At 40.7% G+C, this 12068-nt stretch overlaps 1 protein-coding gene across 3 annotated transcripts in view; it reads left to right on the top strand.

The window, feature by feature from the left end:
- The window catches only part of NTPCR (nucleoside-triphosphatase, cancer-related), a 36192-nt gene that overhangs the window by 2271 nt on the left and 21853 nt on the right, over window positions 1–12068 (top strand). For 2 of the 3 annotated variants that reach the window (XM_082407740.1, XM_082407741.1), the window contains exons 2-3: window positions 3250–3412; window positions 3906–4002. In XM_082407740.1, the coding sequence (XP_082263866.1) occupies window positions 3250–3412; window positions 3906–4002 (260 nt within the window). The remainder of the gene's footprint in view (window positions 1–3249; window positions 3413–3905; window positions 4003–12068) is intronic. The other variant, XM_082407739.1, reaches the window with a different exon arrangement.

Raw genomic sequence — 12068 nt, 5'->3', positions numbered from 1 at the left:
AGCCTTGACCCATGATAGATGGAAGTGAGCGGGTAAACTCCTTACTTCCTCACCCCTCAGACAGGAGAACTCTGAGCCTTGGGTCCAAAACTGTCTCCTAGGATTTCCCAGTGGGATTAAGCTACCCACAATGGTAACTTATTTGATAATGCGATTATCTTCCTACCAGCATGTCGTCTTGGGGTGTTGCTTCCCAAATTAAACTGCCTGCACTTGAGTCTTTATTTCAGGGTCAGCTTTATGGGAGAACCAGAAGCAAAATAATTCTGGAGCTTTCTGACCTGTTCTTGTCTGTGCATGGTGTGGACCTTTCATTTTGGGGTCTCCTTCTCACACAGGTCACTTCTTAGCCAGTGTAGACAACACTAGAGTAGTAGCTTAATTAACGGAGGTGAAAAATTCGCTGGAAGATTTCTAGAGCCGAAGAGGAAGAAAGGGACTTGAGCCCAATGCCTCCTCTTGCTTTATAATGTTCTCCCTAACAGATCGGACCCACAATGTCCCCTTTTGTTACAGCTGTTCCATTTTGTCTTTTGCATAATGTAAATAGCTTTGTTTTTTCTTAAATTAAGAGTAATAACCACTCACTATAAGACCAAAAAAAAAAAAATGAAATCAAGAGAAATTTTAAAGAAGTGAAAATCACATGGGTTTCCAACATACAGAAATAAATGCTGTAAACCTTTCTGTGTTCTTCTCGACATTTTCTTCTATAAACATATGCATACTTCACTTTTTTTTTAAATTGAGGTATAGTTGATTTACAATATTATATAAGTTTCAGGTGTACAACATAGTTATTCACAGTTTTTAAAGATTATACTCCATTTATAGTTATTATAAAATATTGGCTATATTATCTGCGCTGTACAATGTATCCTTGCAGGTTATTTATTTTATACATACTAGTTTTTACCTGTTAATCCCCTGTCTTGCCCCTCCTACCTTCCCTCTCCCCACTGGTAACCACTAGTTTGTTCTTTATATCTTTCTTTTTTGTTATATTCACTAGTTTGTTTTATTTTTTAGATTCCATATATAAGTGATAATATACGGTATTTGTCTTTCTCTGTCTGGCTTATTTCAGTAAGCATAATACCCGTCGGGTCCATCCATGTTGCTGCAAATGGCAAAATTTCATTCTTTTTTATGACTGAGTAATATTGCATGTATATATGTACCACATCTTCTTTATCCATTCATCTGTTGATGGAAACTTAGGTTGCTTCCATATCTTCGCTATTGTAAATAATTCTGCTATGAACATTGGGGTACATTTATCTTTTCAAATTAGTGTTTTTGTTTTCTTTGGGTATATACCCAGGAGTGGAATTGCTGGATCATATGGTAGTTCTGTTTTTAGTTTTTTGAGGAACCGCCATACTGTTTTCCACAGTGGCTACACCAATTTACGTTCACATCAATAGTGTACAACGGTTCCCTTTTCTCTACATCCTCACCAACATTTGTTATTTGTGGCCTTTAAAAAATATAATGGAATGCTACTATGTTTCATCTGCTATTTCTTAACCATCTTTTTCTCCATATATTATTTTCATACACTGTGGTCTGTTTTCCATGCTAACCAGTAAACTGTTTCCATAGGTAAAGAGTATTCTCTTTAATAATGGCTGCATGAGATTCCTGTGTGTTTGTGTCATTACACACTTGATACCATAATTTAACAATCAACATTACAGATCAACATTAAATTGTTTCTGTGTTTTGCACAATTACGAAGAATGCTGAAGTGAACATCTGGTTTCTTGTATCTCTGTACTGTTGTCAGATTCATCGCTGAGGATGAATTCCTAGCTGTGGCATTGCTGTGTACTGTGGTAGAAATGGCCCTTCAGGAAAGTCCCAGCTTACACATCCACCAAGGCCACTTGCCAGCGTTAAGCAGATTCTTCAGCGACTCCTAAAGCTGCAGTTACGGAAGGGCAGAGCTGGGGTCACGACCCTTTGTAGTTCTCTCCTAGTCACGTGAGCGTGGGCTGCCGCTCATGTTCCAGAAGGCCAGATGCCATCGTTTGCTAGTGTGAAGTTTGGAGGAGAGATGCTTTAAATGACAGATCGTATTTTATTTCAAGGAAGGTTAAAAGGCTCCTTGGGGATCATCCCTGATGACTCTGGGCAGCCACAGAAATAATATGATTTGCAACCCTGTTGTATTTCAGAGTAGCTCTGTTACAGACCTTTTTGTCCCCCTTTTTTGGTAATCATGATGCCATTGACTTTAATCTGTATGGGAGCAAGTCTCATACAAACAAAGTCACGGTGGCAGATGAAGGCCCCTGTTAAAATGTATGGTCCTTCCTAGGTGTGTAACCGTGGACAAGTTAGCTAACCTCTCTGTGCCTCAGTTTCTTCATCTGTAAAATAGGGACAAGGATGGTAACTGCTTCAGAGGGTGGTTGTGAGAATTTAACCAACAAAATGCTTGCGAGGCACGCGAGCTCGCAGTGTCAGTGATTAGCATCGTTATGTTGCTTGTAAACACCCAAGAGTTCATCAGAGTAGCCCAGGGGCCGGGCCGGAAGGAAAGGAAGGGGTCCTGGGAGGGGAGGATGGGCGGGTGGAAGTGCACAGGCTATAATCTGGGAAGGGGCTGTGGGCAAGCCGAAGGAATGCTTAGGAACACTCCAAGGGGTGACGGAAGGGGTGGCCAACCTGATGGGATTGCTCTTGTGGAAAAAGTTGAAAAACTGCCATTTCTAGTGGTGTTCGTGGTATTTAAGAGTCCCGTCCCGTTTTGGGGACACATACAACGTAAGTTCATGGAGGAATGAAGTGATGTTCCCACTGTTAAACGTAGGTCCAGAGTGTCTTAAAATCCTAACTTAAAGGGTGCAGCCTTTGACCGAAGCTTGACCAGCTTTACTTTCTATGGGATAAAGTTTGCTCCCCCAAGGAGAGTAAACCTAGGAGGAAGCAGAAGCTTGTCTCCTAGGATGTAAATTGCACTTGAGATTGTTATCAGAAAACCACTCAACTGGTTCTGGGATTGTGTATGTGACAAAACCAATACTGTTTCAGAATTTTAAAATAAACTTCAAGATACCATTCATATTTCTATTATGCTTGTTTCTACTTGAAATTAAAGAGTGTTAACACCTGGAGCAGTCAAAATTAAGTGAAGTTAACATTCATAAAATCCATTTGCAGCCTATTTCCTCCTGGTAATTCCTGTGCTCTAACAAAGCAGTGGTTCCTAATGGGCTTTTTTTTTTTTTTTTTTTTTTTAAGGGGTTGGAAAAACAACGTTGATCCAGAAAGCCAGTGAAGTTTTAAAGTCCTCTGGCGTGCCTGTCGACGGGTTTTATACCGAAGAAGTCAGACAGGGAGGAAGAAGAATAGGGTTCGATGTTGTCACGTTGTCCGGCGCCCGCGGACCTTTATCCAGGATTGGGTACTGCAGCTTCATTTCCACGGTGTTTTATTCTCCCTGGGCCCAGGGCTGAGCCAGGTGATCTCTTCTATCTTGAAGAATCCTGAGCCTTTAGGGATTTCTTGGAAAAAGAAAACACAGGTTGAAATCATCACATGAAAAACAAAGTTGAAAATAATCGTATTCCACTTAGAACGTTCCCCACTGAGTAGTAAGCTCTTCTCACTTGGTACTTCGCAGACCCGTTTCTCATGTCACTCTTCTAAGATAGGTGACGCGCCAGCTCCCTGAAGGCAACTGCCGGGCCATGGGTGGTGGCGTGCCCACCCGTGTTAGCCCTGCTCTCAGGAGAGGATGTGGAATCAGATCAGCTTTGCTCACTGCCACTTTCTGTGTGGGTGATTTTTAAGGATGGTTTAGCACACGCAGAAGGCCAGAGGCTCAGTGGGGCAGCTAAAAACCAGAAATCAGTAGAGGTGTCTTTCAACAAAGGATGTACTATCTTTTCTTTCAGGTCAGAGCTTCCGCCTGGAAAGCGTGAGTGCTGCGTTGGGCAGTATGTGGTGGATCTGACTTCCTTCGAGCAGCTGACGCTTCCGGTCTTGAGGAATGTGAGTGTGTGTTTCTGGTTTTTGAGCCCGTCTGTTCTCCGTGCTTTGTGGGAATTGCTGGCCCTGGGAACAGAGTGGCTTTCGCTCGTATAGAGAGGCCAGTTTTGCATTTACAGCTTAAAAGTCTTCAATTGATGGAGCCTTAGTAAGGATATGCCACATAATTTACTGTCACTCTGAAGTACAAGTAAACTCCTTGTTACAGAAATTCAGCATATGTAAGTATTTTACATTGGGAGGGCTCTGGTGCCTAGCTACCATGGTGCCCAAAGATAAGTCTTTCCTCTGCTTTCCCCTTGTTTATATCTTAACCCTGTTTTCACAGCACAGCAAATAAACATTTAGGAAGGTAACATGTCATATGAACATAGTGGTAAGCACCTAACACATTATATCACTGTATTACCTGTTATTTATTTAAACAGCTTTATTGAGATATAATTCACATACCATACAGTTCACCCATTTAAAATATACAGTTCATTTTTTTCTCATGTATTCATAGGATTGTGCAACCAGTTAACACAGCCTAATTTTAGAACATTTTTGTCATCCCGAAAAGAAACCCCATACCCATTAAGCAGTCTCCATTGCTGTGTATCCCCAGCCCCTGGCAAGCACTGCCCTGCTTTTTTGTCTGTAGATTTGACTATTCTGGATGTTTCCTAGAAAGGGAATGATACAGTATGTGGTCTTTTTGTGACTAGCTTATTTCACTTGCCATGATATTTACAGGGTTTATCCACATCACAGTGCATATCAGTGCTTCGTTCCTTTTTATGGCTGTGTAATAGTCCATTATATGGGTATACCATATTTTATTTATCTATTCTTCAGCTGATGACCATTTGGATAAGTTTCTACTTTTTGGCTATTATGAATAATGCTGCCCTGAACAATTGTGTACAAGTTTTTGGGTAGACATCTGTTTTTAGGTCTCTTGAGTATATACCTACGAGTGGAAATGCTGGGTCATGAGGTAGTTCTATATATAACTTTTTGAGAAATTACTAGAGTGTTTTCCAAACTAGCTGTGCCATTTTACACCAGCAATGGATGACAGTTTCAGTTTCTCCACGTCCTTGCTAATTGTTACTGTCTTTGTAACTGTATCCCTTCTGGTAGGTGTGAAGCAGTATCACATTGTGTTTTCATTTGCATTTCCCTATTGACCTATTGATGTTGAGCATCTTTTCATGTACTTATTGGCCATTTGTATATGATATGCAGGTATACAGTTGGCTCTCCTTATCCATGGGTTCCATGGATATGGAGGACCACTGTGCCATTGTATCTGAGGGACTTGAGCATCTGCGGAATTGGTGTGTGGGGGAGGACCCTGGAACCAGTGCCCTGCGGATACCCAGGGACGACTGTATTCATCAGCTCTGTAGTTGTCTTTACTTTCTTGATGTGATGACACAAATGTTTTTATTTATTTATTTATTTTTTATTTTTTTGGCTGTACGGCGCGGCATGCAAAACTTCCCCAACCAGGGATTGAACCCGTGCCCCCTGCAGTAGAAGTACAGAGTCTTAACCACTGGACCACCAGGAAAGACCACAAATGTTCTTATTTTTGAAAAGTCCAGTTTATCTATTTTTCTTATGTTGTTTGTGCTTTTGGTGCTTTACCAAAGAAGGCTTTACTAACACAATTTCAGGAAGATTAACTCCCATGTGTTCTTCCAAGAGTTTTATAGTTTTACTCATGCATTTAGGCCTGTGGTCTGTTTTGAATTGATTTTTGTATATGATGTAAGGTGTGGATCGAAAGTCATTCTTTTTTTTTTCTTTTTTAAATTTATTTATTTATTTATTTATTTATTTTTGGCTGTGTTGGGTCTTCATTTCTTGCGAGGGCTTTCTCCACTTGCGGCAAGCAGGGGCCACTCTTCATCGCGGTGCACGGACCTCTCACTGTCGCGGCCTCTCTTGTGGCGGAGCACAGGCTCCAGACGCGCAGGCTCAGTAGTTGTGGCTCATGGGCCCAGTTGCTCCGCGGCATGTGGGATCTTCCCAGACCAGGGCTCGAACCCGTGTCCCCTGCATTGGCAGGCAGATTCTCAACCACTGCGCCACCAGGGAAGCCCTGAAAGTCATTCTTTTGCATATAAATATCCAGTTGTTTCAGAACCATTTGTTGACAAGACTATTCTTTTTCCATTTAATTGTCTTGGCACTCTTAGAGATCAATTGACCATGAGTATAAGGATTGATTTTAGATTTTCAATTCTATTCTGTTTATCCTCATGTCAGTTCTACCTATTCTTATATCAGAAGCACACTGTTTGATTACTGAAGCTAGAATTTTGATAGAGATTGTACTGAATCTATAAATCAATTTGGGGAGTATTGCTGTCTTAACAATATTAAATCTTTAGATCCATGAACATGACATGTCTTTTTATTTACTTAGAGTGTCTTTAATTTCGTTCAGTCTTGTTGTTTTGTAGTTTCCAGCATATAAGTCTTATGCTTCTTTTTAAAAAATTTATACCTTACTATTTTATACTTTTTGATGCTATTGTAAATGGAATTATTTTCCTAATTTTATTTTTGGAATGTTCATTACTAATATTTAGAAATACTGTTGATTTTTGTGTGTAGATCTTGTATCCTGCAACCTTGTCAAACTAATAGTTCTTTAATGAATTCCTTAGAATTGTCTATTTACAAAATGATATCATCTGCAAATGGGGATAATTTTACTTTTTCCTGTCCACTTTGGATGCCTTTTATTTTGTTTTCTTTCCTGATTGCCTCAGCCAGAAGCTCAGTTCAGTGATGAATAGAAGTGTCGAAAGTGGACCTCCTGGTCTTGTTCCTGATCTCAGGAAGAAAGCATTCAGTCCCCCACCATCAAGTATGATGTTAGGTGTAGCTTGTTTGTGGACGGCTAACACCAGGTTGAGGAAGTTCCTTTCTGTTTCTAGTTTGTGGTTTAACATTTGTTTTTTAAAGTGAAGAAGTGTTGGGTTTTGTCAGATCCTTTTTCTGCATTTATAGTGGTGATTATGTGATTTTTATCCTATGTTATATTAATATAGTATATTACATTCATATTTGGATGTTAAACCAACTTTGTTTTCTTGAAATAAATCCCTCTTGGTCATGGCATATGTATATTTCTTTTATATGTTGCCGGATTCTGTTTGCTAGTATTTTGTTGAGGATTTCTGCATCTACATTCATAAGGGATGTGAACCGTAGCTCTCTTTTCTTGTAGTATCTTTGTCTAATTTTGATATCAGGGTAATTGTGATCTTGTAGAATGAGTTAGGCAGTATTCCTTCCTCTTCTAGTTTTTGGAAGAGTTTGTAAAAGATTGGTATTAATTTTTCTTGGAATGTTTGATAGAATTCACCAGTGAAACCATGTGGGCCTGGGTTTTTCTTCATGGGAAGCTTTTTAATTATGAATTCAATTTCTTTACTTGTTATAGGTCTGCTGATTTTTTATTTCATGTTGAATCAGTTGTGGTAATGTGTGTCTTTTAGGAATTTATTGGTCCATGTCATTAGATAGTAAGTTATCTAATTCGTTGGCATACGGTTGTTCATATATTCCCCTGTAATCCTTTTTATTTTGTAAGGTCTGTGGTATTTTCCCTTCTTTCATGCATTTTAATTATTTAAGTCCTCTCTTTTTGAACTTCAGTAATAGTTAAAGGTTTGTCAATTTAGTTGCTCTTTTCAAAGAACCAACTTTTGGTTTTGTTGATTATATATTACCTGTTTTTTGCATTCATTCATCAAATATTTATCAAATCCCAGATATACAGTCAGGGACAAAACCTGTTTTCTACTCTCTCAAAACTCTCATTCTAGTGGGAAATGTAGACATTAAACAAATAAACATATAATTGTCATAAATGCTGCCAAGAAGAAAAGCAGGATGCTGTGAGAGAAGAAAGAGGAGCTGACTTTAGATCTGGTGACCAGGAAAGAGCTCTGAGGAGGTGACATTTGGATGAAATGAAAAGATGGGAGGGCACCATCACTTCCGGGAGGGAGTATTGGGGTGTTGTATGGGGGGGTCTGGGGAGAACGTCATGGATGACAGAAGCAGAGACACCGAGGCCGGGGGCCCTGGGCAGGAGCAGGTGGAGGAGGAGGTGCGGTGGGTGAGCTGGGTAGAGTCACATGATGCGGGGTTTTTGTGGAGCATATTAAGGAATGTGGGTTTTATATCATCTATGATAGACTTACACCACTGATTTATAATACTGTTGTGAGAACTGAAGAGTATGGACCTGTCTCAAGAGGCAATTCTTTATCAACTTTGGTACCAGCCATCAAGTCCAAGGTCCTCCCTGTGGCCCGGAAGGCCAGCGCTGTCCGGGCCGCCTGCCCTCCATCCTCCTCCCCGTCCTCCCGCCTGCCGGCTCAGCCTGCCGCCCTCGTGCCCGGCCCACCAGCCTTCCGCCCTTGGCACTGCTGTTTCTGTGGTTGGCAGGCTAGCTTGGCCTCTCTGCTCATTCAGGGCTCAGCTGAAAGGGGCGGTGAGGGCTTTGGCAGGTGCCCAGGGCTGCTGGAACGGTCAGGTGTGCCTGCTGAGGGCAGCGTCTGACTCCCAGGGCCAGCGGGGTGTTGCACTGTGCTGGTAGCGGCTGGTGCTCCGAGCCCACCTGCTGCTTGGCTTTGCCCCCCCGCCTGCTCCCCTCACCTTTCTTCCTGATTTCTTCCTCTTGGAACTTTCTCTCGTTCCCTGCCCTGGGGACTCTTGTGCCTGTTGTCTTGCGCGGAAACAGTCGGGAAACATGATATTTTTCTCTCTAGTTCTCCTCCCGTCAGATACCTACCTCTCTACTTAAACGTTCAAGAAACAAGTGAAATACTTCCAATGAAATTCCAGATGATGACTCTGGCTTTGGGTACTGGATCCATATAAAGAATTGATTTTCATTTACCTTGCTTAGAGCAGACAATCCTAGGAGAGCAGTGTGCACATACGGCCTTGACGTCTGTCTGCAGGATTATATAAGAAATCGTGTACTGACCAGAATAAGAACTTGAATCTCTTTTTTTTTTTAATTAAAAAAGAAAGAAAAGCAGACTCTTCCAATATTTTATACTTTGATTACCAAACCCAGACTTTCACATTCTAGGTAGGAAAATTTCCCAGGCTGCAGGTTCCTATCCAGTCAAGGTCATGGGTTTCTTTTCTGAAGCAGAATTTTTTCTCCCATCTCATGTATTTTACTGGGGACAAAGAAAGGAAAAGGAATTAAGGTTTTTCCTTTATACTTAAAAAAGAAAGAAAGAAAGGAAAGAAACAAAGTTAAAGTAACTAGGCAACAAAAAAAGGATATCATAGAGAGACAGGTTTTATTATTGGCAATTGGAATAACCAACTAAAGTAAGCTGAAAGTTTTAGAAACCACATTTAGGTTGGTGAGAGCCTTTATTTTGTTTTTGTTTTATTTATTTTTTATTGAAATATAGTTGAGTTACAATGTTGCACTAATTTCTGCTGTACAGCAAAGTGACCATTATACACATATATACATTCTTCTTTACATTCTTTTCCATTATGTTTTATCCCAGGTTATTGAATATAGTTCCCTGTTTTGTACAGTAGGACCTTGTTGTTTATCCATCCTTTATGTAATAGTTTGCATCTGCTAACCCCAAACTCCCAATCCGACCCTCCCCCACTCCCTCTCCCCCTTGGCAACCACAGGTCTGTTCTCTATGTCTGTGAGTCTGTTTCTGCTGTGTAGCTAAGTTCATCTGTGCCATATTTTAGATTCCACATATAAGTGATATCATATGGTATCGGTCTTTCTGACTGACTTCACTTAGTGTGATCATCGCTGGGTCCATCCGTGTTGCTGCAAGTGGCATTATTTCGTTCTTTTTTATGGCTGAGTAATATTCCATTGTGTATATGTACCACATCTTCTTTATCCATTCATCTGTCAGTGGACATTTAGGTTGTTTCCATGTCTTGGCTATTGTAAATAGTGCTGCTATGAACATAGGGGTGCATGTATCTTTTTGAATTATAGTTTTGTCCAGATATATGCCCAGGAATGGGATTGCCGGATCATACAGTAACTCTATTTTTCGTTTTTTGAGGAACCTCCATACTGTTTTCCATAGTGGCTGCACCAACTTACATTCCCATCAACAGTGTTTCAGCATTCTCTTTTCTCCACACCCTCTCCAGCATTTATTATTTACAGATTTTTTTTTTTAATTTTTTATACCTTGGTATTTTCCCATATTTTGTTTTTAATTATTTATTTATTTATTTTTGGTTGCGTTGGGTCTTCGTTTCTGTGCGAGGGCTTTCTCTAGTTGCGGCAAGCGGGGGCCACTCTTCATCGCGGTGCGTGGGCCTCTCACTCTCGCGGCCTCTCTTGTTGCGGAGAACAAGCTCCAGACGCGCAGGCTCAGTAATTGTGGCGCACGGGCCTAGTTGCTCCGCGGCATGTGGGATCCTCCTGGACCAGGGCTTGAACCCATGTCCCCTGCATTGGCAGGCAGACTCTCAACCACTGCGCCACCACCGAAGCCCTGCAGATTTTTTAATGATGGCCATTCTGACCAGTATGAGGTAGTACCTCGCTGTAGTTTTGATTTGTATTTCTCTAATAGTTAGTGATGTTGAGCATCTTTTCCCGTGCCTATTGGCCATCTGTATGCCTTTGGAGAAATGTCTATTTAGGTCTGCCCATTTTTCGATTGGGTTGTTTGTTTTTTTGTCGTTGAGTTGTATGAGCTGTCTGTGTATTTTGGAAATTAAGCCCTTGTCAGTCACATTGTTTGCAAATATTTTCTCCCATTCTGTAGGTTGTTTTTATGTTTTGTTTATGGTTTCTTTTCCTGTGCAAAAGCTTGTAAGTTTGATTAGGTCCCATTTGTTTATTTTTGTGTTTATTTCTATTGCCTTGGGAGACTGACCTAAGAAAACATTGGTACGATTTATGTCATAGAATGTTTTGCCTGTTCTCCTCTAGGAGTTTTATGGTGTCTTGTTTTATATTTAAGTCTTTAAGCCGTTTTGAGTTTATTTTTGTGCATGGTGTGAAGGTGTGTTCTAGCTTCATTGATTTACATGCAGCTATCCAGCTTTCCCAGCACCACTTGCTGAAGAGACATTTTCCCATTTTATTGATATATTTTTGCCTCCTTTGTTGAAGATTAATTAACCATAAGTGTGTAGGGTTTTGGGTTTTTTTTGGTGGTGGCTTATGGGATCTTAGTTCCTGGATCAGGGATTGAACCCCAGCCCCTGTCAGGGAAAGCGAGGAGTCCTAACCACTCGACTGCCAGGGAATTGGATAAGTATGTAGGTTTATTTCTGGGCTCTATTCTATTCCATTGATCCGTATTCTGCTTTTGTGCCAACACTACGCTGTTTTGATGACTGTAGCTTTGTAGTATAGTCTGAGGTTTGGGAGGGTTATGCCTCCAGGCAGGTGAGAACTTTAAACAGACAGTGGGTTAGTTTCTAGTGCCCAGGGTATATGAAAACACAAACTCTGACAATAAGTTAAGGAATATCTATTAAGTGCTTCCTATGTGTGAGAAATTTCACTACGGTTGAAAAATATTTTGAGTTGTTTTTTTTAAATACTGTGAAAAACATAACAAAAATTATTCTTTGATTGGGCCAGCAGGGCCGTGCCTGTGGGTTGGGGAGTAAGAATGTGTCTGGGAGCCAAAAAGCAGCAGCCTGAGGCCAGGCAGAGGCCAGCCTGCTGTGGGGCTTTTGCTGCTTTTCCCCAGGCAGGAGTGGAGGCCAGCCCACCACCGTGGGCACACGGGAAATCGACACAGAGTAGATGGTAAACATTCTAGACTCAGTAAGGCTTTTAGAAAGCCCTTGTAGACTTTACTATTGTTGATTTTTCTTTTCATTCCATGGCTACATCTTCCCTCATTTGACAACATTTACTGTTTCCTTGAGTATTAAAGTTCTACATACTTAAGGTAGAAAATGTGTAAAAAATATAAAATAAGAAAAGAAAATATGGATAACTCAGTCTTATCACTGAGTTAACCACTTTTAGCATGTTTTGTTTCTTCCCTTTTTCTATACCTCATTTCTTTATT

This window comes from Balaenoptera borealis (genome assembly GCF_965194805.1).
Source record: "Balaenoptera borealis genome assembly, chromosome: 10".
In the NCBI taxonomy this organism is placed as follows: domain Eukaryota; kingdom Metazoa; phylum Chordata; class Mammalia; order Artiodactyla; family Balaenopteridae; genus Balaenoptera; species Balaenoptera borealis.
Note: the sequence above shows the minus strand (reverse complement) of the source record. Positions and strands in the feature narration are given on the sequence as shown.